Raw genomic sequence first — 17,753 nt, forward strand, 5'->3', positions numbered from 1 at the left:
CCTTGAAGTCTAACTCTGTCGCTTCTCCTTTGGCACATGGACAAAGGCCGGACACCCAAAACCTCGAAAGTGTGAGACCAAGGGCTTGCGCCCGTAGTAAGCCTGATAAGGGGTCATGTCCTACAAAGCATGGGTGGGAGAACGGTTCTGGATGTAAACCGCCGTGTTGCACGCCTCTGCCCAGTAAATCCGGGGTAAAGAAGCATGCACAAGCATTGCACGAGCCATCTTCATGATAGTCCGTTCCTTCCACTTAACAAATCTGTTCTGGGAAGGAGTGCAACGAGTAGTCAGTTGGCATTGGATACCCTCTAACTTGCACCATTGTGCAAAGTCCTTCGAGGTGAACTCACCCCCTCTGTCTGAGCGAATACATTTGACGTGCAAGTCCTTCTCCTTTCCAACCATCGTTTTCCAATTTCGAACGAATTTGAAAGCCTCCGACTTGAGCTTTAGGAACCAAGCCCAAGTGTACCTGCTGAAATCATCCACGGACCACAAGCACAAGCAAAAACTGTGAGCCAGAAAATGAATGAGTGCTCATCGGGCCACATAGATCAATGTGAACCAATGCAAGTGGTGTCGAAGCTCTGTTATATGCCTGCTTCGAAAAGGCAACCCTGTGTTGCTTGCCCATCTGGCAAGCCTCGCATACGCTTGATGAGGAGCCTATCGCTGGTAAATCCTCCATCATAGAGGTCCTAGCAACCTGCTGAAGCTGCTGATAACATAGATGTCCAAATCGTGCATGCCATAGAGAAGAAGACTCCGTGGTCCTAGACAGAAGAGCAATGAGGCGATATAGGGAAACATCGTGCTCACCGCGTGCAAGGATAGTACATGTCGTATAATCAGAAATGGTGATTGTGCCACTCCCAAAGTGTATGTCAGCTCCCTGAGAGTCCAAACTCGACACAGAGAGGAGGTTGAAGGCCATGTCCGAAACGTAAAGCGCCTCCATTGAACTAAACTGCGGGTCTGAGGTAGAACGAAAGAGGATAATCTGGCATGTGCCAGACACTGGAATTCATGGTTGTCACCCATAGTGATGGTCTGTCCGTGAGTCTCCGTGAGAGAGCTAAACCATGACTGTTGGGGAGTCATGTGCGTGGTGGCTCCACTGTCAACAACACAAGTACCTGACTACGATGTAGCAAGAGCGTGGTCCATCGTCGCGACAAGAGCGGTCCCCGCCGTCTCGTGAGAGGCTACTACTGCAGTCGAGGCTGTTTGTTTCTCCCTGTTGGCCTCGTCTCGCTTCTTCTTTCTGCATTCTGATTCTCTGTGCCCTTTCTTGTGGCAATGGTAACATTTGATGTCCTTGCTCTTCTTCTTCTTCTTACCTTTACCTTTCTTGTTACCTCTTTGAGCTATCAAAGCTCCTTCTGCATCAACAGCACCTTCGGCTCGGAATGCGGAGTGCCCCTCAATCTGTCTAACGGAAGGGAGAATCTCGTCCCAAGTGGGAAAAGAGGTACGTCCAGATGTGAGCAAACTCTAAAAATAGGGATCAAAGCGTGGGGAAGCTTGAATAGTAAGAGGCCAGCCATGCGTGTCGAGGTGATGTCACCTCCGGCAGAGACAAGGTCGTCCTAGAGTTCCTGCATGTCACAAAGTGATGACGTGGCTGCCCGAGAGGAAACCCTGACTGCTGCTGAAAACCCTAAATCTGCAAACCCTAACCCTAAAACCTGCAAACCCTAAAATCTGTCAAAAACCCTAACCCTAAATTCTGCCCTGACCTAACCCTAACCCTAACCCTAAAAGGCAGCAGGGCTGAACCCCGTGAAATGGGTTGGCATGCTGACGTGGCACCGTATGGCAGTCCCGAAATTTGCGGTAGCTTTCCAGCATGCTTTTGCGGCAGCATTGAAGCCTTTGGGCGACGACAAGCTGGTGCTTTTTCTCTACGCATTGGAGAGAGAGAGAGAGAGAGAGAGAGAGAGAGAGAGAGAGAGAGAGAGAGAATACTCAGCTTTATTTTAAAACGCTCAAGAGAGCTGTGAGAGAGAAAAGAACTTTTGCTTTTATTTTTAGGCTTTTGATCTGAAGCTTTTTGGGGCTCTGCTTTTGGCATCCCTTGTAATCATTAAATAAGTGGTCTGGGCTCACACTCTGCAGAGCATCTAGACGCAGAGTCTGAGAGTGAAACCCGAACCACTCTCTTGTACTTTGAACTGATTAATACCGAAAGGGGCGCCAGTCTCTGGGGCCAATACCTCTAGGCACGGAACTCCGCCGGGCCAGTGCAAATCTATTGTGAATGTGAACTGTTTTGAAGTGGTTATTTGGTGTTGTCGTGATTGATTCTTGACTTGGAGTGTCCAAGTCTATTACAATGGTATCAGAGCACGGCCGATTTCTCTTCTACGGAAAATCTGATCCCCAATTTTTTTTCCGCGGCACCTATGGCTTCACGCAAGGATTAGTCGACTCCCTCTGCATCCGAAGATGCGGGCAAGGATCACAACGAAGATTCCGGCAGAGAGTATGGCCCACCTCGGCCTACTCCAACGGAGCAACGAGAGATGAAGCGTCGTCAATTGATCGGCGATGCAACAAAGATGATGCTCAGTTTTGCGAAGGACCCGAAATTGGCAAAATATATGAGCGAGACTTCTTTTCAGGAAGTGCACGAGCAGTGGCAGAAAACCACAACACCGCCCCCGAAACCCGCTCTCAAGAAACCTTCTGCTCACAAGACATATTCAGAGAAGGAATTAGAAGAGGTGGTTGATGCACGGATTGCTCAGCTTTTTGACGCGCAGAACAAAGCTAAAAAGCACGGCAAAAAGCAAAAGAAAGGCACTGACTTCCCAGGTTATTTGGGTCGTCAATCGACATTTGATAAGGCAAAGAAATAGAAGAAGCGTGTTCAATTTGAAGGAGAACCCAGTTCTTCTTCTTCTTCTTCTGACAATTCTTCTAGCTCTTCGGATTCGAGCGAAGAAGACAGAAAAGGCAAAAAGCAAAGCAAGAAACAACGCTTCGGAAAGGGCAAGAAAAAGGCAAAGAAGTCCAATGAGTGACAGTTCTAAAGAGAACTCGTCTACAGATAGTTCAGACTCTGGCGACGACAACTTTTGTGCGAACAAGAATTTTTATAAAGCCAACCAATATGACTTTCTGGAAGATAAAAGCAAGAAAGTTCGAGAGTTTAAGGAAGGTGGACAGTCGATCAAATTTGACACTTTTTCAGGATGTAAAGATGCTTCGAAGGCTGTCTTTTATACAGCAGTTTGACATCGCTTTCGCGGGAGGACGCTACTCAGAGCACTCCAAGATCCAGAGAGCTGCCTCTTATTTTAAGGGGAATGCTCGAACTTGGTGGTCCACACTTCTTTTAAACAAGACTGCGCCAGTTAAATGGCTGAAATTTAAGAAGCTTTTTATTTCTTCTTGGTTGACGCAAGAGTATGAACGTGATATACGAGCTGCTTGGAACCATCTTCGGATGACCAAGAAAGATACAGTGGATGCTTATTGCGAGAGATTGGAGCTCTTTTCTACCCGCCTCTTCATTCAAGAAGATCTCATTCAAAGAACAGATCGAGCGGTTTACTTTCGGTCTACCTACAGAGATTCGAGATCACTGCTTGGAACAGAAGTCAGCTTCTATTCAGGAGTTGATGAGTCATGAGAAGCGGGGTTTTGCCATTCACTCTGGCAGTCTGACCTACCCCACCGATGAGGTCATGACACAACGAGCCGAACAGACTTCAGCGAATGAAAGTAGAAAGAGAAAGAGCAACCCAGAGAAGAAGGATGCACGACCCAAGCTTACTCCTGAGGAGAGAGCTCGCTTCATCAGGGAGGGAAAGTGCTTTGGATGCGGGGAACATGGACATATCTCCGCGAAGTGCCCTAGCAAGGCACCAAATGAACAAGATGAAGAAAGGCCAGAAAGTTCTAAAGCAGCTGAGAGACGTGGCAGAAAAGGCAGACAAAAAGCAGAACTAGTACCACATGGCGTGGGACCTGAACCGAATCAAATGAATGAAAGTACAAACTTTGCCGTTTTTGGGGCAAAGTGAAGGATCAGGAAGCTCTTTTGAAGGAGCCAAGGCCAACTTCTTTTCACTTGGAATTGGCGGCTCGATTTGGAACTACCCCCGACAGGCTGAGGCCACAGGCGGAGGTAGTTCAAGTGGCACTCGGACGGGATGTTGCCATTACACCGAGCATTGGCAAACATCGTTTGCAATGACGGGGGTGTTCAGGGCACGCGAGTGACATTCTACTCCAAATCCCTTGGTTCCACAAGAACTACGCCGTGGTTGACTACCGGGCCGAGAAAGCGACTTTGACAAATGAAGGGCTCAGAGATTGTACTTGATGAACTTCAGTTTCTTTACTCATTCTTTTGGGAGAGAACTGAACAATGGATAAAGGTCGAATATGTTTTGACCTGAACAAAAGAACGCCAAGATTTTTCTCCACACTCGTGCCGATTGCTTTTTAGAGGGCCTGAGGATCATACCATTGATCTGATCCCTAGAAGCACACCACCGAACCGGCCACCTTACCGTGTGAGCCGAGCACAGAATGAAGAGATTATGAACCAAGTGAAAGACCTCTTGAAAAATGGTCTTGTCCAGCCTAGTACTTCACCGTATTGCTGTCCAGTGTTGGTTTTGAAGAAAGACGGGTCTTGGAGAATGTGCATCGATTATAGAGCTCTCAAGAAAATCACCATCAAGAACAGATTTCCGATTCCTAGGATCGATGATATACTCGACAAATTACAGGGATCCTCCTGCTTTAGCAGGATTGATTTGAAGAGTGGATATCATCATATCAAAATCGCGCCGGGAGCCGTCTACAAGACAGCTTTTCGGACGACTTTTGGGCTATTTGAGTTTTTGGTGATGCCTTTTGGCTTAACCAATGCTCCTGCAACATTTAACCGGATGATGGACAGGATTTTTTGAGAGTACAAGCTATTTGTTGGCACTTTCTTTGACGATATCATTGTTTTCTCCAAGAATGAGGCAAAACACAGAGATCATCTGCTTCAGGTCTTTCAGGCATTATGAGATCACAAGTTAGTGATTAATGCAAAGAAAAGTGAATTTTTCCTACCAGAGATACACTTTTTGGGACACATTGTCTCAACAGCAGGAGTGCAAATGGATCCGGCCAAGATAGAGACTATACATGATTGGCCCGATTTGAAGAATGTCCATGAAGTTGGAAGCTTCTTGGGACTGTGTTTGTACTACAGATGGTTCATTCGAAAGTTTGCAAAGGTTGCTTCCCCTTTGCATATCTTGACACAGAAAGGGGTCCCTTTCTCGTGGGGATCCACAGAGGTGACTGCCTTTCAGACATTGAAAGAGAAATTGACTACAGGACCACTTTTGACTTTGCTGGACTTGCAGAAGTCATTTGAAGTATATTGTGATGCTTGTGGTCGTAGTCTAGGTGCGGTCTTAATGCAAGAAGGCCATGTCATTGCTTACGAGAGCCGATTGTTCTCAAGGCCGGAGATGACAGCACAGATTTATGAGAAAGAGCTTTTGGCAGTTATCCATGCTCTTACTCAGTGGCGGCATTACCTACTCGGAGCGGATTTTACTGTCTTTATAGACCATCAGAGTTTGCGCTACTTCTTGTCACAGAAGCAGCTTTCGGAAAAGCAGATGCGGTGGGCGAACATCTTGTCACAATTTCACTTCTAGATTGTCCATGTGCAAGGACAGAAGAATGTGGTGGCAGATGCTTTGTCTCAGAAGCCGTTGGTTCTGGCTATTTCCGCGATACATCATAGGAGCTTCGAGGATATGATCGACCAGTATGCCATAGATACAGATTTTGCAGACGTTTTCACACAGTTACGGGATGGGGAGACAGTAGCGGGATATTCCATTCGGGATGGCTACTTGATGAGAAAAACCATGTTATGCGTTACACAGCCGTTATAGGAAAAGGTTATGACTGAATGCCACTGTCCACCTTTTACGGGTCACCGCGGCATTGCTACCACCATGAAAGGGGTAGAGAGATACTTCTTTTGGCCGAGACTCAAGAAGGATGTGGAAGAGTTTGTGCGCTGTTGCTTAGTATGCCAGAAGATCAAGTTTGACAGGCATAAAACACAAGGATTGTTACAGCCTTTGCCCATACCCACCCGCCCCTGGGAAAGTATTGCAATGGATTTCATTTTTGATCTCCCGAGAACACAAAGTGGTCATGATGGTATCTGGACTGTTATTGACAGATTTAGCAAACAGGCTCGTTTCATTCCAGTGAAGAAAACAGTCAAGCCGGATCACTTAGCGAGACTGTTTGTGGCCCAGATTTTCAGATTACATGGCATGCCTGAGACGATTGTCTCCGACAGAGACCCCAGATTTACGAGTTTGTTTTGGAAGGCAATTTAGGAGAACATTGGCACGCGGTTGCAGTTCTCGTCATCGTGACGGGCAATCTGAGATTGCAAATTCAATGGTTCTAGATTTATTGAAGTCTTATATCTCAGATAAGAAGACTCAATGGGAAAAGTACTTACCTTTGGTAAAATTTGCCTACAATAACACGATACACTCTTTGACGGGGTGGCACCATTTGAGATTGTTGAAGGTGCTACGAAGGTTCCACCCTTCCTAAGCACGAAAGATAAGATTTTTGAAGCGGATCAATATACGCGAGACTTAGATACGGCTTTTGCCAAGGTTCGCGAGACTTTGCAAAAATCTCAAGAACGATAGAAAAAGGCACCGGATCGCCATTGTCACAACTTGAAATTGAAGGAGGAAGATTGGGTGCTCTTACGTTTTGAGAAGGCACGCCTGAGAAAGAAAAAGGGAAAGGAGAGGCTTTTTCCAAAGGTTAGTATGCGATATTACGGACCTTTCCAGATCACTGAAAAGATAAATGATGTCTCCTTCCGACTAAAACTGCCTGATACTTGGAGGATTCACAATGCATTTCATGTGAGTCTCTTGAAACCTTTTAAAGGTGATGTGCCTGATGATGGGGAGCTTGATGAGCAACCCAAAGTGGAAGAAGACAAGGAGATCCTTGTTCCTGAACAGATTTTGGCACATAAGGACACGAAGAATAAAGGTAAAGTCCGAAGGCGGTTCTTGGTTAAGTTCAAGAATTATCCTGCATTGGATGTGAAGTGGATGGAGGAGGAGGACCTAGCAGATACTCCTCAGAATGTGAAACTTTACCTCGAGGCTTTTGGTTTAGCATAGTCTACTCCAAATGGAACCCAGAATTCAGCTTGGCCGGAGATCTGGTGCAGTGGGATGCACAAGAGGGGAGTTACTCCACTCCTTTGTCAACAGATGCCTTGATTTTGATACTAAAGTCACTGATGTCTCTTTGAGCTTCAGGGATACTGAGAGTTGACAGTATTCTGCTGGATGACTTTATGAAATGGAATTCCTCATTATGATACTGATTTGTTCTTGACTTCTTTTAAGTGCAGGAACTGATAGACAAAATGACTGCAGCATTTTGGTCTACTTGATATCGAATAGACATGGTTGCAATAGGGGTTAGTCAATCGGACATCAATGAGGCCCCGATTGGATCTAGATGCGATTGCTAGCTACATTGCCGATAAATCATGATCTAAGATCCGAATGAATGTTGAATGTTGTCATGTGATGTCCTGTGATGTGACTGTCGATTGGTACATGTGCTAGATGTGTGTTCCTAGTAAGTAGGTACTAAATATCAGTGTCTGCTAAGACGGTTTATGGCCTGTCTGTTTTGCAGACGTAATCGAGGGCGATTACAATGCTTTCAAGAGGGAGGTATGTCACAAAGTGATGACATGGCTGCCCGAGAGGAAACCCTGACTGTTGCTGAAAACCCTAAATCTGCAAACCCTAACCCTAAATCCTGCAAACCCTAAAATCTACCAAAAACCCTAACCCTAAATTCTGCCCTGACATAACCCTAACCCTAACCCTAAAAGGCAGCAGGGCTGAAACCCGTGAAATGCGCTGGCATGCTGACGTGGCACCGTACGGCAGTCACGAAATCTGCGACAGCTTTCCAGCATGCTTTTGCGGCAGAATTGAAGCCTATAGGCGACGGCAGGCTGGTGCTTTTTCTCTACACATTGGAGATGGAGAGAGAGAGAGAGAGAGAGAGAGAGAGAGAGAGAGAGAGAGAGAGAGAGAATACTCAACTTTATTTTAAAAAGCTCAAGAGAGCTGTGAGAACTTTTGCTTTTATTTTTAGGCTTTTAATCTGAAGCTTTTCGGGGCTCTGCTTTTGGCATCCCTTGTAATCATTAAATAAGTGGTCTGGGCTCACACTCTGCAGAGCATCTGGAAGCAGAGTCTGAGAGTGAAACCCGAACCGCTCTCTTGCACTTTGAACTGATTAATACATAAAGAAATACCAAAAGGGGCGCCAATCTTTGGGGCCAATATCTCTAGGCACGGAACTCCGCCGGGCCAGTGCAAATCTATTGTGAACTGTGAAATGTTTTGAAGTGGTTATTTGGTGCTGTCGTGATTGATACTTGACTTGGAGTGTCCAAGTTTGTTACACCGCATGCGATGGGTCAACCCATCAAGTGAGTTGAAATCCTTGAACTGGAGGTTGTACAACTCCCGTTCAAGTGTGATCTGTTTGGCAAACGAGGTCTCCTCAAACTGGTCAAGAATCCGTCTCCACAATGGATGTGCATGCTCCTCTTTGGAAACTTCTTTCGTGATTCGGTCCGAGAGGTTCATCATAAGAAAGATGAAGACTCGTATGTCCCGATCCACCCACTCGTCGATCTAGGCCTGAGTGGCGGTGGGAAGGGAAGACTCAGTAGCCGAATGGATGAAATAATTCAACCGTTCCCAGAGTCGATGGTAGGCAAAAATTGTGCGGACTCGTGTCCTCCACACAGAATAGTTGTGTAAATCCAACTTCTTGTCCTCAGCAAATTGGGTGAGGGCATAATTGTTGGATGTAGCGTTGGCAGATGCCAACATAGTCGCAGAAGTGGAAGTGGCCGTAGTCACAGAAGACATAGTGGCCCCCTTCTGGGACTGCTGTTGTTGTCCCATCTGCTTCGGAGTCGACATGTCGCGTGCTCAAAAAAAGTCCCAAAGGTAGATCAATAAGATCACAAGTTGTCAATGAAGGTACCGTTCCCAAGGCTGTAGCAGTCCAAGATAACTGCGCGGACAACCATCGGATGGTGTCCTAATGAGCAAGGGATTGGTTCAACCGCACGAGGTAAAAATTCGGCGTGCTGTCTGCCCAAAAAACGCTGCAAAGGGTGCTGAAAACGCTGCTGTAATAGAGATTTCAGCGTGCATGTACACCACGAGTCGATGCGGGGGCATCGCAAAGTGTCAAAGGAGAGGATTCTCGTCGAGGGGCTGAAAACAGAGGAAAAACAGCAAGTAATAAGTACCGAAAATGGTGCCGATTGGGTGTATGTACTTGTCCAAGGTGTAGATCTGCAAGTTCCAGGCAGTTTAGAAGACTCCTGGGTGTTCCTTGGCCACTACCGTAGGTACACAAGATCAGCGTTTTGTGAAAAAACACCGCAAATCACCAAAAATGCCAGCAAAACACGGAAAAACACAGCAAGGTCTGCAAAAGCAGATCTGTCCAAAAAACGCTGGGTGTTGCAAAAACCAAGGTTGGATCAATCCATACGTGCTAATCCGTAATGTACGACACGTCCGTACTGATCCGTATTGTACACGGATTGATCGTATTGTACGATGTGTTTTTTCTTTTTTCTTTTTTCTTTTTTGCGGCCTCATGGTAACAACCAGGGTCCATACATTTTCACATATTTCAGCAGGGTGTTTTTATTTAGGTATGCTCTATTTTCATTGTTCAATTGTTAGCAGATACTTTCATTGAATGCTTGAAAGTTTTTCATTGTTCTTTTGTCACCAGATACAAATGTTTAATGTATGTTTTACATGATCGTTACTTGGTACTTGGCTAGTGAATCTCAAGTTGATAATGTGTAGTAATGTGTCCCAAGTAGTTTGCATGATATACATTTTCTTAATCTCTAATGAATAATAGAATTTTTTTAAAAATGTTCTCTCATTTACTGGTTTTTTACAAAGGTACGTATGTTTACGTACATAAAAAATTTATCCATACGGAATGACGTACAATACGTACAGATACGTACCGTACATTACGTATGGTACCACCTTGGCAAAAACGCTAGCAGATTGTTTGGTGCCGGTTTGGTGCGATTCTGCTGCAGGAGGGACGCGTTGGGCAAGGATGCAGATCAGCGCCGCAAGTGCAAAAATACTGGTTGTTCTTACAAAAAACGTTGATCAGCGTTTTGGAGTTCCACTGCAATGGAAACCGGCAAAAGTGCTAGCCCTTGCCTCAGGAGGAGAGATCGACGCAGATTCTCCATTTCTTGACGACTAATACCGTGTGAGAGTGAGCAACGGAAAGTGTGTGAGCCACGTGCGCCGAAAACGCTGTGGAGAGAGAGAGAGAGAGAGAGAGAGCACAAGTGCTCTGCAAATGATGCTCTCAATACACAATCTGTAAATGACTACAAGATCTTAAGCATTTTATTTATAGAATCTTAGGTTGAGGTAGGGCAAAAATGTGTAAGTGGTGCAAAAAACGTAGAAGCCCAAAAATGGCTAAAAATGTGTGCACCAATCTAGGCTCAGAAAATGACCGGCCGGACACGTGCTAAAAGTGTCCGCCCATGCAATCTACATGATGTGCTTTTTAGCTTTGTTATGCGCGTCAAAAAGCTGAGCAATTCGAGCATCAACCACCTCTTCTAATTCTTGCTTCTTTTGCTTTTTGTCGTGCTTTTTCGCTTTGTTCTGCGTGTCAAAAAGCTAAGCAATTCGTGCATCAACCACCTCTTCTAATTCTATCTCTGTGTGCATCCTGGGAGTAGGAGGTTTCTTGAGAGCCGGTTTGAGGGGTGGCGCTGTGGTCTACCGCCACTATGTGTGCACGGTGCACCTCATCGAAAGAGGTCCGGCTCATATATTTTGCAAATTTTGGATCCTTCACAAAATTAAGCATCATCTTTGTTGCATCGCCGATCAATCGTCGGCGCTCCATCTCTTCGAGCTTCGCCTGAGTAGGCCGAGGCGGGCCATACTCCTCGCGTGAATCTTCGTTGTGATCTCTTCCTGCATCTCTGGATGCAGAGGAAGTCGACTGATCTCTACCTAAAGCCATAAGTGTCGCGTAAAAAGAATCAATTTCCAGTAGAAGAGAAATCGGCCATGCTCTGATACCACTGTAACAGACTTGGACACTCCAAGTCGAGAATCTACCGCGACACCACAATAAAATACTTCAAAACAGTTCACAGTTCACAATCGATTTGACACTGGCCCGACGGAGTTCCGTACCTAGAGATATTGGCCCCACAGACTAGCGCCCCTTTCGATATTTCTTTTTGTATTAATCTGTAACTCAAAGTACAAGCGAGTAGCCGGGACTCACTCTCAGACTTTGCGTCCAGATGCTCTGAGAAGTGAGAGCCCAATCTACTAATTTAAAGAGTTTACAAGGGATGCCAAAAGCAGCGCCCCAAAAGTTGTTCATAAAAAACTGTCCCTAAAAATAAGCTTATGAGAATAAAGCACTTAAAAATTAAGCCCTCTCTCTTGTTGCCTAGCGTTCATAAAGCAACCTTAGCGTGGAATTTCTACGCAACCAACAGCTGGGCTAAATCTGCCGCGAGAACTGCTCTCGCATTTGCTTTTCCATACGCAAGCTACCACGTCAGCATTTCCGTACCCTATGCCGCAAAATCCAGAATCCGTACTCTACCTACCACGTCAACACTACAACGGGGGGGGGGGTTGGACTGTTTTTAGCAGTGCCAGGACAGCCACGTCATCATTACAGCAGGGCAAGCGGGTATGTGTGTACTGGGCAGCAGCCACGTCACCAGTTTGTGACAATTGAATCCATGTGTGTTGCGAGTAAAGGGATCGGATCCTTCGTAGAAGAAGAATTGATTGAGCTCTGATACCACTGTAATAGACTTGGATACTCCAAGCCGAGGATCTACCACAACACGTGAGAAAATTGAAAGAACTAAACAAAACAAATAGAAAAACGACACGGCACAGCGGAGTTCCACGCCAAGAGAGACTAGCCCCAAAGATTGGCGCCCCTTCTCGGTATTTCTTTATTATTATGCTTCACAAAGTATGATGTCCCAGTGTCCTCTTCTCAATAGTGCTCCCAAGCTAATTGCCTGAGAATGAGGCCCTCACAATTAATTTATAGGTCCTTGGCCTTCCAAAAGCAATTTACATGAAAAGCGTCAAGTCTAAAAGCATCCTGCCCCAAAAGCTAGCGCTAGTAGCTCCCATCGAAAATCGCGAAAATCCGTACGGCTTGCCACATCAACAACGCAAATCGCGGATGTCCGTACAATTGCTACATCATCAACCTTTTACACAATTTTTAAGGATGAGAGAGTGGGCCTACTTTATTTTTAAGGCCTTGTGTCCCTAGGCCCCATCGGACAGGGTCCCATAAGTTGGTAGGAACTGAATTTTAAGGATAGGATACTCGGCAAGACTTGAAAGTTGGTGAAACTTCTTCTACATCTTTCACTAGGCATCTGATCCCTCCTCCCTATCCGGAGTCCGTCCTTTAGGTCATGCTACGTCATCACTTTGTAACACCCCACAGGTATGCACAGTTCCATCGCGACAGATTGCAAAACAATAGAGTTTTCTCGCGTGAAAACTAATCCAAAACCAAGGGAAATATCCCATTGCGAGCGGGAGCTCCTGAGACACTCACACGTGCTTGCTCCACTGAAAACGATTCAAGACAGAGAATTATTCTTCGTTTAAAGAGGAACCATACTCACCCTTATATGCTTGAGTCTATCCCCTTATCAGCGATACGCACTATCGCAGCCATTTGGCTTAGCTCCCACTCCCTTCGATGCGAGACAGGACGTTAGGCAATGGAGAAGAGTCAAATCGATTGTGCACATTATGCCATTGCAAGTTCGAGAGTCTGAGTACCATAGACTACTAGAGTCTCAGCTTTTGGTCACATCCGAACATGCTTTCCTCAACACACTTTCCTCTCCCAACCACAGTGTCTGCTCTCCATTATGACTCTCATCACCACAATTCTTGAGCATCTAGAATCACTTATCAGCCCTCACATGTAAGTTTGGTCCCATAATAACCTCTCTCTCTCTCTCTCTCTCTCTCTCTCTCTCTCTCTCTCTCTCTCTCTCTCTCTCTCTCTCTCTATATATATATATATATATATATATATATATATATATATATATATATAGTTCAATTTGTTGCAGATTTTGCTCCCATGTTGCTATTGATCACTTCGGTGTCTAAGCTTGTTTCGACATCATATAGAGGACTTCCCACAATTCTTGGACAATACCAAGGACATACCCATCCTCATCATCCATTTGGCGTTGCTCTCGCCAATCTTGCCGCATACGGGCAGCATAGGCGTGCCGGTGGCCTTCGTGGACATCACAAATTGTATCGTCATCAACAAGCTCTTTGAGCATCCATCCGGTTTGCTTTTTGGTTCACTACATCGAAGTTGGGGCAGCAAAGGTATATGTTTGCCGGTAACCAACAAGGGCATTGTTTCAACAGCATACAGAGGACTTGCCACGTTTTGTGGACAACTCCAAGGACATACACATCCTCATCATCCATATGGTGTTGCTCTCGCCAATCTTGCCACGTAGAGGCAACATAGGCTTGCCAATGGCCTTCGTGGACATCACAGTTGACAATGTCATCCACCTGCTCTATGAGCATCCATTCGTTTGCTTTTTGGTTCACACCATCCAAGTTGGGCAGCAAAGGTATTTGTTTGGCAGTAACCAACAAGGACATTGTTGATCCACATTGCAGCCGATTGCTTGAAAGTAGATGCGTCATTATCATCCTCCATGTCACTTGGACATTACCACATCACCCAGAGGAGCCTTTATCTCTCAAAAGTAGCCGCGGGGGTTTGTTGAACCCGCGAGAGATAGAGCAAGGCATCTGAGAGAGGAGCCTTTATCTCTCAGAAGTAGACGTGGGGGATTGTTGAACCCGAGAGAGATAGAACAAGGCATCTGAGATGACTACTTATGAATTGTCACACGTTATTGTGAATCACAAGGCAACAATATACGTGAGAAGAAAAGCTACTTTGAAAAATATCCATCCTCAACCCTGTGAAAATGTCAAAATAGCAATGACATAAGACGTCATAAAGTTTTCAAAGCTCTACCTTGCCAAGAAAACAAATCCCTTGGGAATCCTTTCTCTGCTTGTTAGGAAGCTCCAGAAGCTCAGCAATATGTCGGACTTGACCCTGAGCAATCAAAACTTGAAGATCATCCAGAAGAAACGCATGGTACATTCTCCTATTGAAGACAAAGCACCCACCTTAGAAACACAACCAAGAGGAAAAATAAGCCTTGAGAGCTGGGACTGTGACAAGTGCGACAAAAAGTATGTCTGATCTTTCACCTGCATAAGTATCACTTGAAGCTCCATAACAAAAGGAGGCATGTGTTTATTTTTCAGCACAAAAGGGGGCTCCTTTCCTGGGGAAGTAAGTGTGGTTTTTTTTTTCTATGGGATGGGGGGGGGGGGGGGGGGGGGGGGGGGGGGGGGGGGGGCATGATCTATTTCTAACCTCGTCTTCAGACAAGTGCAGCACAGCTTGCGACTCCCTTCGTTTGCGCACAACTTTTGCATAATGTCCAGAAGCTACTCTATCAAACCCCAGGTCTTTCACATGCTCTAAAAAGACCCCTGTGAATTAAAGAGCACCTTCAAACTATACGCTCTAAATAAAGCTGAAAAAACAAAATAGGACCAGATAACACTAACCAAATTTAATTCGTGAGTTGCATAAGACATCAGGATTTGGTGTTCGCCCAGCCTGGTATTCTTGTATCATATGAGACACCTAATGTCACAAAAAAAACAAGAAACAAACTTCTCTAGATAAATAGCTAGCTTCGCAAAGTTCATGAAAATTTGTTCAACAAAGGTAAGGTTTTAATTTTTCAAAAGCGGTAAGGCAGACAGAAGACAGACACCCATCTTTGACTAATACTAGAAGATAATGTATTGAATAGGCAGATTACAAACAATGTTTGCATTTTTTTTATCATCTGCAAAGGAATCAAACGCTTGTTGACCATACCACTAGATTCCAAAACTTACAACATTGAGCTGTTTCTACAAAAGGTGCATCTTTATCTGAATAAATGCTAGAGCTCCTTGTAAATTCTATGCCCATGTGATATGAATGCTCTGATCTGATGATGTATTCTCTTTGCTATAATTATAGAGCCATAATAATGCAACGCATTCATTGTTACCAGAATTCAAGTCATCTATAACCTGCCTGCATGGTTGTAACTAGTTCATCGCTATTTATTGACATTCCGTGTAATCTTATGTATGTAATTCTTCTTTTTTTGGAGTAGAAGGAATTAGGAGAGGATCAAGAAGCTCGAGGAATTTTCCTATGATTTTGTGATGTTCACAGAGCCCTAAACTGGGTGTTGAAACTATTTTTTATCACTTTTGGCCGGTCAAGTATGGACTGTAGTTTTATAAGCTCGTTATGTTAATTACCTTTTTCTACGTCATTTTGTGGGTGCTAAAGTTGGAGAGCTAGTCACATCATAAGCTTGAGAGGTTTGTGAACACTAACAGCTTGATACCTTCAAAAGCAGTAACGCATCTTCATGACTCTCAGACAAATGTATGGTCCGATCCAGGAAGGACTCTTGCATGAATGCTGGCTTGGGATGCAGATCAATGCAAGGTGTATGAGTCCTTTAAACCTAAGCTGCTTGCTCAGAATTTTCGATCACAAACATGAAAACCACATTGTATGATGCAAAAATATAGTTCTCCATGCAACCAACAGCTCGCCAAGCAAACAAAAACAGACGGCAGATATTCTTCTCCTCTTTCCAACTTTGGTCCTTAGCTTAACAAACTAGACGGTTGAACATTTAACGGAAAATATAAACCCTTACCACATGTTTCCAATAATCATCTGTCATCTGAACCACCTGGAGCTCTACACCTGCCTACAGAAAGAAAAGATGTCAAGCAGAAAGCAAGCTACTTACAAAAGTATGGCATGAAAACCCAACCATTTTTTATAATCTTAACTTAAAATGCCCTCTTACACTTCCCATGTGCACAAACGCCCTCCTACAGAATATGATGCCACAATCCCCCGTACATGCCATGGAGGTAAAAGCATCAAGAAAATTCAAAGTTTACCTCATCACAAACTGCCTGCGCATACTTTAAATCTTCATCCCATGGACAAGAAGACCAAAAGTTCTCAAAATCTTCCTACAGACAAGATTGGAGTGTATCGCCCAATAAGATCAGTGAACACTGAATGTGTGTACAAAGCCATGCAAAGTTCTGCACACACATACTCCTGCATGAGACAATGACTGATAGAAAAGGACTAAATGGATGGGCATGCAGAATTTTGTGTTATGCCAAATAACAGTAGGACAGAGAATCAAAAGGTAAAGCAAAGGAGTAAAGCATGATGCTTGGACATCAGAAACAAGACTGGAACAAGCAAGAATGAATCGAAGATAGAGAGATAGCACAGCGGAAATACCTGAAACCAGATTTTCAAATAAAAAGCTGTGCACGAGTGCCCAGCAGCTAGTAATAATCGCAAAGCAACGCTACTATCCACACCACCACTGAGAAGAACTCCCACTTTTAGCCGCTCTCCAGGCTCGGAGCAAGCCAGGAAAGTGCTATCGACTGGGAGATTGTCCTTACATGCTGTCAAAGACGTTGAAGTCGGTGCTGAGACGGTTGCTATTGGAGCTGACCGCAATGCTGATTGTGATGATGATGATGGTGGTGGAAATGTTGGTTCTGCTAAAGTTGATGTCGCATCTGATGACGTTGATAGCGTTAGTGTGGTGCTTTCGTAGCTGGCGAGAGGATGCTCTGCGTCGCGAGAAAAGGTGGAGTCCGAGAGCTGACCGGCGATGGCAAGCTGAGAAGATAACGCCCTGCAAACGAGACTTGAGGGTCTGAGACGGGCACGGCAGAGAGAGGGGGGAAGACGCCTGCAACGAGTGAGCAACGGCACCTTCAGCAACATGGTCTCTTCCGACATCACATGCAAATTTTCGAGTACAGCTTCATCCAAAGTAAAGATAGCCAAAAGGATCGGAGTTAATTGCAGATTTTGGATGCCAAGACTTGAGTTATCAGACTGCGCAAGGAGATGCCATTGTCTGGTTCACACGCACCAAGGGTGGACTCTCTCACAAAAAGAAGTGTCTCAAGTTTGCTCTCCACGCACATGGGCAGCCTTCCAGCGCGGAACACACTCGCCAACAATTGGGCACAGGTCAGCATGCCACCTCGAAATGTGGGCTGCAAAGGAATGCACAATCTAAATGGCTACTGCAAAGACGTCTCCTTTCATTGGTCCAACTCAACAAAAAGCATGCGCACAGTAGTAGTCTAAACCCAACCAGGGTTGTACCCAGCCTAAGATCTCTTGGAATGTGGGCTACAAGGGAAGGCGCACTCTGAACGGCTACTCCAAAGGTGTCTCCTTTCATTAGTCGAATTCAGCGAAAAACATGCGCAGGGCGACAGCCTGAACCCACCCTAAGATCCCTCGAGATTGTTCCTATGACGTAAAATGCCTTAGCAAGCTAGAGGCACGCTTTGATTCCATGGTCGAGAGAGAAAACATGCATAAACAAAAAAACGCACACACATTGAGAGAGAAAG

The 17,753-nt window shown here is 45.1% G+C and overlaps 1 protein-coding gene across 2 annotated transcripts in view; it reads right to left on the reverse strand.

The window, feature by feature from the left end:
* LOC147427794 (tRNA (5-methylaminomethyl-2-thiouridylate)-methyltransferase) overlaps positions 1 to 17,239 on the reverse strand; it is a 36,044-nt gene extending 18,805 nt beyond the window's left edge. Inside the window, exons 1-7 of one of the 2 annotated variants that reach the window (XM_086496441.1) lie at positions 16,609 to 17,234; positions 16,251 to 16,325; positions 15,998 to 16,051; positions 14,832 to 14,910; positions 14,635 to 14,753; positions 14,382 to 14,465; positions 14,224 to 14,307 (exon numbers count right to left, since the gene is read on the reverse strand). In XM_086496441.1, coding sequence (XP_086352567.1) covers positions 14,224 to 14,307; positions 14,382 to 14,465; positions 14,635 to 14,753; positions 14,832 to 14,910; positions 15,998 to 16,051; positions 16,251 to 16,325; positions 16,609 to 17,124 — 1,011 coding nt within the window. In that variant the 5' untranslated portion in view covers positions 17,125 to 17,234. Of the gene's footprint in view, positions 1 to 14,223; positions 14,308 to 14,381; positions 14,466 to 14,634; positions 14,754 to 14,831; positions 14,911 to 15,997; positions 16,052 to 16,250; positions 16,326 to 16,608 lie in introns of both variants that reach the window. The other variant, XM_086496442.1, reaches the window with a different exon arrangement.
* Between the last annotated feature and the right edge of the window lie 514 nt (positions 17,240 to 17,753).

Source organism: Adiantum capillus-veneris, chromosome 23, assembly GCF_014529385.1.
Source record: "Adiantum capillus-veneris isolate H3 chromosome 23, ASM1452938v2, whole genome shotgun sequence".
Taxonomy (NCBI): domain Eukaryota; kingdom Viridiplantae; phylum Streptophyta; class Polypodiopsida; order Polypodiales; family Pteridaceae; genus Adiantum; species Adiantum capillus-veneris.